Consider the following 11,005-nt stretch of genomic DNA (forward strand, 5'->3'; position numbering starts at 1 on the left):
TTTTGGTAGCATCCTATCTATAGCTGCTTCCTATACTTTGTATTTCATTTGCTCCCTCTGCCAAAGCTGACTGGTTAAATTCTGGGAATTGCTACAAACACTGTGGATACATGTCACAAACAAGCCAACATTATTTCAGTCTTTCCAAACTGAGGTTTATAAAATGTTGAGCCGTCTAATCCTGAATCTTAGCCAGGCTCTGTAGCAGAACAGAAGCTGTGACTGACATAGACAAAGGAAAAATGTGCACAGTACAAAGTAACCATGACAGTGTTATATGGGAATGAAGGAAAACTGAAGCAATGAAAATGTAAGAATGGAAAATGCAATGATAGCCCTTTACAGAGCTTTACATTACATTACATGACATATTATTAGGATCAACAAAGCAGGATGTGATTTTTCACCCAGTTGTGAAGATATTAATATATTTACAGCCTTGCAACCTAACAGGTAAAGTTAGTTTAAGGAAATACTTGCAGACCATAAGTTGCATTACTGTAGTCCAGTGATCTTCAGACTACAGCTCAGGGACTACTTGATGGCCCTCTGTAGAGAGCTTGGTGCTTGCTCAGCACAGTATGATGTTTAAAATATTTCATGTTTTTCCAAGTAGAAATGTGTTGGAGTTTTCCAATTGGCAGCTATTATTTGTTCAAACATTCTCACAGGAAGCTTACAGTTCTTCTATTTAAAGTTTGACTAAGAACCAGTTCCATGTGACTTAAGTGACATATTGTACAACACAGAACTATAAATCCATATCTAATCGGAACATTTTGTTCAGTTTGTTAGTAAGTACCAACAGACACCAACAGCATCTAACAGTCATGCAAGAGTAAATTATGAACTAAAAGACCTGTATTCATAATGAATCTCACTTTCAGTGACTAATTTGACCTGCTCTTAAAACAAGACTTGATAGGGATGCTACAGCAGGGGTTCTCAAACTTTTTTGCATGGCATCTTAACAGAAAACTTAGTAGATTTTGAGACTGTCTCCTTCCATTTAAGCTAAAATCAGTTTAAGAAGCTGGTGGTTGTTCATGCAACAACCCACAGTCAGCTGGTTCAGCATCAAGTAGCAAATGAAATTCAGGGCTTAAAGCTGTAAGTTAATGAATAAGAATTTTTGTTTTACAAGCAATACAATTTGTTTTATTATGAACTTCTGATCTGAAGGTATAATTAAGCTTTTGTCGATATCAGAATCTTTTGACTTGGAAGTGATTGAAAATATGTGGGAGCCAAGAAAGTTCAACAGTTAAGTTTGCACAAGCATCTCGCTTCTCTCTGTGCTGCTACTCAATCTGTAAATAGGTCTGTGATTGGGAACATTTGCCTGTATTTGTGCCAGGTTTTCCTCTTTCCCTGCCCTCTAGCATGCCATTACTGTAGCACCAGGGGTTTTCAACCTTTTTGGATCAGTGTACCCCCGGCGGCCAGACATGGAGCAGGGTAGGGGGATGGTGCATCGCCAGATGTGTTGGGGGGGAGAAGCGTTCTGGCGCATGGCCGGGTGCAGAGTGGGGGGTGGTGCACGGCCAAATGCAGAGCAGTGGCAGCCATCACGTGCGAGCTTCCCCCAGCCCCCCACGTCCAGCTGGGTGGGTGGTGCCTGCGCAGCAGTGCAGGATGGTGCATGGTGGTGCTCCTTTCCCTCCTGCCCCCATGTACCTCCTAGGGTCTTCTCAAGTACCCCCAGGGGTATGCGTACCACTGGTTGACAACCCCTGCTGTAGGACATTAGGATACAAGAATTAAAAGTTGTCTTTTCTCAGGTGAGGATTATTTCTTCTTCTGCTCCCTCTTATAGCTCTTCCTAGGATGGGGAAAACACTAAGGGAAGGAAGACTATGCTTGCTAGCTCTTATGTTGCTTTTTCTGTTGAGAAAAGTCCAGAGATAGGAAGTGTCTCTTGTGATGAGGTAAGAAACACTTATCTTGACCTCCTCTGCTAAGCAATTCTATCATCAATGGGTCTCTCAGCTCCCAAGGGTTCACCCTCTTTGCTTGACTACATTCAGTAGCTTTCCTCATCCTCTTGTCTCTCTGCCTTCTTTCCATAAACACATTTTCCCACCAGTTTGCCAAGTTTTTAACATTTTTATTGACAATCTTTATTAGTCAGGCCAGTTGGAATTTGAAAAAAAAATGTTTCCTTTAATCAGTGGAATATTCCTTTCTGTATTTCAGGAGAGTGTATTAGCAAAATCTGAATTAAAATTTTAGCCAATTTATATGCATCAGCTAAAGTTTTAGATCTAATACTGAATTATACCCAGTGCTAGGACCTTCCTTAATTGGAACCTATTGAACGTGTTTCTAGTTGATAATGCATTTGAGGAATTGGAAAAATAGGTTAAAATTTAGCGTTTGGAACTGACCACTGGGGTTTAGCAGCTCTGCTGGAAACGGGCAAAGCTGCTTCAGAGCAAAAGGGATGCTTCAGAACTAAGGCTTATATTATCATCTTGAATGTCACTACACACCTGAGAGGAGTTTCTCATTAAATCATGTGGGAACAGCATACAAGAGGCAGCACCGCATCATCTCATTACTGCTAGCCATGTCTCAGACCCTTCGAAGAAAGCAGAATTGTCAGTGCTTTTCTGTTGTCACCGTGGGCGACTAGTGTAATAGGCAGTTGTTTATTCTTAATTCCTGGCTTCATCGTGTCACCAAGTAATGGAATGAAAAGTTACGAGGAAGCCTAAAGGCGAAAGCTAAAAGTTTAGGGTAACAGACATCAGTAGATGTCAGTAGTTTTGACAACACCATTAAGGAAAGGATGCTTCAATTATAAATATGAAAGGAAGTGTCAGGCTCTGAAGTCCAGCATGTCTCACTGAATGGTAACAAAGACCACGTGTGAGGGTTGAAGTTTTGATAGTATAACCTAAAACAATACAGTATTGTTACCTTTATGTTGAAAAATAAAATTTCTCGTAGCCCTACCTTTCTGCATTTCACAGACTACTTCTCTTCTCTTTGCCTTCATATAACATGTAAATGGGAAGCAGAGCATTTTCTTACATTGGAACATAATACAAGGAAAGTTGTTAACTTCTGATAACACAGTTTGGCAGGTGAGATGAAAATGGTTAGAGCAGGGGCGGGCAAAGTTGGCCCATGCGCTGGACAGGGCCCTGCAGCGGACTCCATTTTCCAGCGGCCCTTGCCCATGTTGCTGCAGCTGGTTTCTGTGGAGACCCCAGCAGCAATGGCACCATGACAGCACAAGGCCAGGGTTTTCATGGAGACCGACCCCAGCAGCACTGGCAGGATATGTAGCTGGGTGGGGAGCTGCTCCAGGGCTGGGATCTTGTGGCAGTGACAGTGTGGTCTGGAGCTGGGGCAGAGTTGTGATCTGCTGACCGCATGCCCTGGCCAGGGGTGTGTGGGCAGCAGATCATGGCTCTGCCTCAGCTCCACACCATGCTGTCACCGCTGCAAAAATCCCAGGGCCGGGCGGCCCCAGAGCAGCTCCATGCCCTGCCAGCAGGCTGGTCTCCATGGAAACCCTGGAAGCAGCACTTAAAACACACACACACACACACACACACACACACACACACACACACAGAGCATCTTTTAAGTGAATGCAATTCACTTTTAAACTACTATAGTTTCCAAAGTTCCAGATGGACAGGTCTGGGACACTCATCTTTATTTTGCTCCATCTTTGGCATATGATAATATTGCTCATATTCAAGAGAGACTTTTAATAATTCAGGGTAGAATTTTCAAAAGCACCCAAGTGATTTAAGAGTGCCATTTTTTGGGAGGGTTTTTTATGAGCCTTTTGCCCCTATTTTAAAATGTCACCCTTAGTGATAAAAATAGGGGTTTTTTTTCTTCTGTCTCCAAACACCTGACATAAGGCCAGTTTGTAGAGGTGCACTGATACATCAGTCCGATATCGGATCGGCACCGATATAAATAAAATTAACTATATCAGAAATCGGCCTGAAGTGGCTGATAATTTGGCTGATAAATGCTTGTGCATGCACGCAGCTGCAGTGTAGCATGCAGGCAGCGAGGAGCGCAAGCCCTGCAGCTGGGGGAGTTGCGTCCAGTTGGTAAGTCTGGTGTGGTGGAAGGGGAAGGGAAGGGGCTTGAGGGGGCAGATCAATGCCCCCGTGAGGAGAGAGGGAGTGGGGCTGGGGTAGGCACTGCCCAGCTGGGGTGGGGCAGGGTGCAGGACAGAGCCACAGCTCGTTGTAGGGGTATGGGAGGTAGGAGTGCAGTTCCCACCACTGCGTGCCACTCGTCCCGCCGCTTGGCCTCAGCAGCTGAACCCTGCAGCCTCCCACTGCAGCTGGCCCAGGTTCTGGTTAGCTGCTGATAGCCATGGAGCCTGGGCTGGGAGGCAGGGGCTTTGGGGGCAAGGGTCATGAGCAGGGCTGGGGGACAGGGGTTTTGGGTGGGGGGCAGGGGCACAAGCAGGACTGGGGGTGAGCAGGGCTGGGGAGCAGGGACTTTGGGTGAGGGGCAAGGGGCCTGCAGGGTGGGGGGTCAGGGGCTTTGGGCGGTTGGGAAGGGGCACAAGCAGGGCATCCTGCCATGTACCCCCTGCCCTCGTTTTGTTTTTCTGACATGCCGTCACTCTGGCACCTTCCAGGGTAGGCATTGTGGGTTTTTTAGGCGCTCCAGCCAAAAAACGTTGCCTACCCCTGCTTTATACATAATAAACCTAACATTGTAGCAATGCCTTTGAAGTCCTTTCCTTTATATTTTTCCAGTGGAAACCTAATTATGCATAGTTTATGCCATGCTTTTAAATCTCTAAAATTGTTATTTAACGTTAAATGTAACCATTCATAGATGTAGTTATTAATTAAATGGGTTGCGTTACATTAGATTAAAACAACAATGTTTTTCAACAGAACAAAACAGTGTTTTGTCCAGCAAAATCAATTATGAATCGGGAGCAACAAAGGAATTTACAATGTTGGTGTATTATATTTGTACTAGCAAATTGCCTATCAAGAATGACGGTGGGGGGGCGGGGAACAGGGATGGAGTGCTGTGACCACCACCACCTCCCAGGAGCAGTGGGCAGGGCGGGGGAGCTTGCACGCGGTGGCCACCACCGCCACCCACTGGCCCACACTGCCACCACTCTGCCTCCAGCCCCAAGCTGCGCAGCCCCCCGCCGCCCTTCATGTCCGGCCATCTGTCTGTGTGTCTGTCTGTGCGGAGCACTCTGATTGGTTGTTTCAGTCAACATTGTGATTGGCTGCTTAGACAACCAATCAGAGTGCTCCAAGAGTATTACGGACAGACAGACAGAAACGGACAGCCGCACTAAGCCCATATATTATTATATATATATTATTATATAGATAATATATATATATAATTTGTAACTTTCAGTTATTTCTAAAGTAATTCTTGAAGGTACAGGTTTCTTTCAAAATCTGTAGAAGATATAGACTAGTCATATTTTTTTTCTTACACTAGTTTTTCATTTGTGCCAAAAACAAGACTTAAGTGCTAAAGCCACTCTTATTTTTCTAGGACTTGGTAGGGGATTTATATGTAAAGGAATTGGTGCATATTATTTTCAAATGAGCTAGTGTTTGGAACCAGCATTTATGAAGTCTGATGTGAGCTATGAGCTAAAAAGGAAGTCACGATTGTGTGAGGCCTGAGGGCATGGATGAGTAAGAAAATGGGAGAGTAAGTCTGAGTATATAACCCTCGCTCCCAAAAAACATTTTATACTTAATGACCAGCACACCTTTTAGTTAACCCCCCCCCAATACATAAAACTAAATAAAACAAAAAAACACCCCCAAACCCTGGTTGAAACCCTGGTTGAAACACGCTGTAGAAAATTACTTTCCTTCAAGGAAGGAATTCCAGCACGGAGTAGATAAATGCAGATGGTAATTTGGAGAGAATATGTTTAAAGATCAGCTGTAGCATAAAAAAAGTAAACTTAGAAATCCAAATGACATTTATGTGACTATTACTTCATTGTCATGAAGTTTAAAGAATCAAAAGAAAAAGGCAGTGGGAGGAGGTGAGCTGTTTCTGCACCTTGGCAGAGAGCTTTATTAATTAATAAGCTTTAATTGAATAACAAGTTCAAGAACGCATGGTTATATGCAAAGCTAAAATGTAGGCAGCAGAAAACTCATCCTAGAATGACATACTTGTGATTTTAGTTTCAAAATGTGGATACAGGATTTCAGTTAGAGGATTTGTATGTTCTGTAATTCTTGATTCATTCCTCCCCCTCTCTCTCCCCACCCCAGTGGTGCTAAATCTGTGGCCCAAGATGCTGTATCTGACCTATGGTATAGGGAATCAGCAGCAAAGCAACTTGACCTGGCACATCCCTTTTCCTGTCCTGTGCCATGTTACCAATCCCTCTGCAGGCAGAAGTAAGCTCTTTGCCTCTCTGCTGCCTCCTTTCTCTCTCCATATGTCAAGTTACCTATACTGATAAATGAAAAGAGGGATCTCATGTCAGTGTATGAAATTTATATGTTTCATTACTGCTCTGCTTAAATACTAGATTGGTTCTATAAACTGATATTTAAGATTCAAGAGCACTCAGTATGGGGGCTTTGCAGTAACCTTCACCAAAGGTCACTTGAATGCAAAATTCTTATATTGGCTTCTAGGCTGGAAGAAGTGGTCTAAAAGTCTAGTGTGTGGACCTAAGATTTGTTCTGGATATGGTTCCTTTCTGAAGGTGAATGTCAACAAAGAAGCCAGCAGGCATTTAAGAGAAGCTTGAGAGAGTCCAGAAGAGAGCCACGCGCATAATCAAAGGGCAGGAGAACAGGCCTTATGATTAAAGGCTGAGAGCCGTGGGACTCTTCAGCCTGGAAAAGCGCAGGTTCGGGGGACCTGGTGGCTACTTATAAGTATATAAGGGGTATACATCAAGATCTGGGGGAACGCCTGTTCACTAGAGCGCCCCAAGGGATAACAGGGTCAAATGGTCACAAACTCCTCCAAGGCTTTTTCAGGCTGGACATAAGGAAGAAGTTCTTTACTGTCCGAGCCCCCAAGGCCTGGAACAGACTGCCGCCAGAGGTGTGGTGCAAGCACCTACTCTGGACTTCTTTAAGAGACATTTGGACGTTTATCTGGCTGGGATCCTGTGACCCCAGCTGACTTCCTGCCTCTGGGGCAGGGGGCTGGACTCGATGATCTTCCGAGGTCCCTTCCAGCCCTAATGTCTATGAATCTATGAAGATAACTGTAAGGCCAGTGGGTTTGGAAAAGCAACCTATGGCTGATTAGTATCCCAATTACAGAAATTGTCGGATGCCAGAAAGAATAAGACTTGCAACATTTTAATTAAGAGATTCTTACACTGTCATGCTTGCAGAAGGTATTTTAAAAAGATACAGTATTCCATTCTTACAATCGAGACAAACATGTTACAATAGAAAAATGTAATGTTTGACTTCATTTAAATATAAGGACTTGATGTAAACGTGTTTGTGTGCACCTGCAGCTGTGGCAAGAGAACCTGATTTTTCTTAGGCAGTATTTAAAGGTAAAATGAAACAGCAGATGTCTCTTTTGAAGTTTCTCTGTGATGTGCAAGATGGCTGATGGGGGTTACATATGACTTCAGACTTGGTGAAGTGCTGATGTAAACAGTAGTTACAAATTGGGAAAAAACTTAAACCTCTGGATAGAACCTTTTAGATGAAATTAAGAGAAAATATCAATGGCTCAAATGCATGCTAGAACAATGAATAAGCTATACTGTGTAGTTCTTAGCAAAGTCGTCAAAGTTTCATTTGGATGGAAAAAATCAATAACTTTTTTTCTGCTTCTCCACATCAGTATGTTGTAATGAGTTTTTCCACTGGTATGGCAGCTTCATTATGTAAGTGGCAGCACCTTACATATACCAGGAAAGTAGCAATCTCTGATAATCAAGTTATATCTAGAGTCTTCCTAGCCGGATAAAATTTTCTGCAATATTATCATTCATACAAGTATAAAGCAAATACAGCCCCCCTCATTACTAGGTTTTTAATAATCCTGTTCATTATTAAATACAAATGACTAAAATGTATTCTTTCACATTAAAGTCTTGTCATAAAAATATTTAGAGTATAAACTTTCAGTCCTCAGTAGGGAAGGATATATACATATTTTTCTGTTAGTAACAAGCATTTTGTTCTATATTTGCACAGTTTTCACAGTTGAATGTTTTTATACGGCACTACTAAATTAAACTTCTGATTGCTCATTGCTGTCAGGAATGACAGACTTTAGGGCAGCATGACAAAAGCGATTTAATGTTGACATCTTAGTTTTCTGCTCAATGTACAACCGTAGTTTATCTTGAAAAGTTTCACCTAGAAAACTGTAAATTAGGGGGTTCAGGCAGCTGTTAGAAAAGGCTGCCAGGTTTACAATATGTCCTGTTAAGGGATAATCATGCCTGAAAGATTGGCTGCTTGATGAAGCTGGCTGTCCTTTTTCTTGAAGAAGCTGAACGCTGATGAAGACATTTTCAGGTAGCCAACAGATAAAGAAAACGAGGACAACTACAAAGATCATCCGAAGAGCCTTTTGCCGCCGTAATCGAAGACTCCTGTGTTTGTGCGCTTTTATGAGAACTCGAACAATTAACGAGTAACAAAGACCAATGATCACAAAGGGGATGATAAACCCCAACGTTATTTCTAGCCACTGGATTTCTTTCACATCTGCGAAGCAAAAGTAGACCTCTCCAGTGTGTTGTAAATGCACAACTGTAAATGGCACCAGTGATGCAGAAATTGATGCCATCCATATGAGGCCGCAGCTTAATCTAGCATGTTGCATGGTGCGAAATATATTGGACCTCATTACTTTTGTAAGTGCTATATATCTGTCAAAACTCATCCATGTCAGAAAGAAGATGCTGCTATACATGTTGATCTGAAGGAACAAAGACATGAAAGTACAAATAATAGTGATATCGTAATACTTCTCATCAAGATTAAAAACCTCAATGAGGGAGTCAGCAACTAAAATGAGGTCGGCTACTGCAAGATTTATGAAGTAAAGGTCTGGAATAGTCATTTTTTCACGAAAACTTATGTTAACAACCAAAATCAGAATGTTTCCGACAAAGCCAATAGGGAAAAGGAATATAGTGTAAAGGCATGATAAGAAAAGCCCAATAACATATTGTTCATGTTCGTCTGATTTATCAGACAAGCTAGATGATATGCTTTCATTACACAAATGTGAACCATTAAGTTTAAAATATGTGCTGTTACAAATAACTGATGATATTGCTGCTGTGTAAGCTTCCATGGTTCTGATCTCTGCTGGAAAGATTACATCAGTATTTGCACGTTGTATTTAGGGCCAAATGGTTAAATTATTGGCATTTCCAAAGACATTAACAACAATCATTTTAAAGATTTGAAGAAAGATTTACTTTTTCATAGGATATTATAACTCATTAAAATGGAATGGAAGGCAAGGCAATTTGGCTTGAAATTGGCTGAAAGTTATCAATTTCCAGAAAACTAAATTATTTAAGAAATTTGCTATTTACAAGGTACCATCCACACTGCAAATGAGAGACTTAATGTTTTAGATTATGTAGAAACTTTTTGAATGTAATGATTGTTTGCATTGCATAATGCAAGTTTTTCTTCAAGAGTGTTCCTTGTTGTAGATTGGAAAGTGGCAGAATTTTAGCTCCATTTGTCTCTTTTTTACCAATTTCTGAATAGCCTTGGACCTGCAAAAAACAAATGGAAAAGCATCAGTTTCACGACTAGAGGACTAACTTAAAAACTCAAGTAGTCCATTTACAGGGACCATGCATTTATACTTACCTTTAGGTGACGGGGAACATGATGTTTGAATATATATAAACACATCTTCAGCCAAAATGCAGTTAATATACATGAAAGATATATTATCGGGACTGTGTCGATCAAACATTGCTTTACATATCACAGACTCTTAATATGGCTAAGTATGAAAGAGGAATAAACCAGTCAGGGTGACTTGTTGACCTCTGGAAAAGACAGCAGCTTTTTTATGTATCACATTCCTTTTTATCCTGGTTAACTAGCACACTTATTTAATAGCATAGATTTTGGCTGCAAGAATCTGCAGACAGATTAAATGAATTGGTTCTTTCTGTTTGCAGAGAAAGAGAGAAAGAAAAGGCATCGTTTTAAGGCATCAAGATAGTATAAAGCTAATCTGTATTAATTTACACCAACATCTTTGACACTTTCTGGTTTTTTTGCCATACATTATACTGCGTTAACTTAAATATGGGTGTTCAGAATGGGTGTTCAAAATAAGAATGCTTTATAGATGTAAAATGATCTAGACTTCAAATTTTGGCAAAAGTTTCCTGATTAAAAAATCACACAAACACGCAGAGAACAAAAAGACCATGATGTATTAAAATACCTTTATAGTTGAAATTAAATTTTAAGTCAGTTGATTTAATTGTTTTAAAATAATAAACCTGCTAATAGTAAGATGATTACATTGGAAGCTGCCATATAAAAAACGAAACTGTTTACCTGTGTAACACTAGCAAAATTATATTTGGGGGCACATATGAAATATATATTTCTTTTTTAGTTCTAAATTTAATTATTTAAAATACCCCTGGTTCACAGTCCAGGGACCAAACCATTACTGGATCGAGTTTATATTAAAAAGAATTCTGGCTGTCGCTGGTAATTAATAGATATTTATAGAATAAAAAATCCAAAAGCATAGTTTCTCTCTTAGAGAGAGAATATATATATATTTAATGAAATAGGAAAGGGTGCATTATATTTTTTTGCTGCATTTTGAGACTTTGTTTATCCAAAGGCATTATTGCATGTATGTGAGGCAGGTTTGATTTTTTTTTTTCACCCAATTAGCAATCTGAGCAAGGTATGAATATTAGAATTGATGCCTTTTATGAAATGTTCAGTTTTTATTGAATAAGGTGATAAACTGCTTTGAATGCCCTGAAGGGCAAATTAATTATTTAAGTAGTTAA

The 11,005-nt window shown here is 40.7% G+C and overlaps 1 protein-coding gene across 1 annotated transcript; it reads right to left on the reverse strand.

Annotated features, from left to right (window-relative positions):
• Nucleotides 1-8,214: 8,214 nt before the first annotated feature.
• GPER1 (G protein-coupled estrogen receptor 1) lies at nucleotides 8,215-9,291 on the reverse strand. The gene has a single exon (XM_006030709.1). The coding sequence runs from the start codon at nucleotides 9,289-9,291 to the stop codon at nucleotides 8,215-8,217; it is 1,077 nt and encodes a 358-aa protein (XP_006030771.1).
• Nucleotides 9,292-11,005: the final 1,714 nt, after the last annotated feature.

Source organism: Alligator sinensis, unplaced genomic scaffold (assembly GCF_000455745.1).
Source record: "Alligator sinensis unplaced genomic scaffold, ASM45574v1 scaffold1517_1, whole genome shotgun sequence".
Lineage (NCBI taxonomy): Eukaryota > Metazoa > Chordata > Crocodylia > Alligatoridae > Alligator > Alligator sinensis.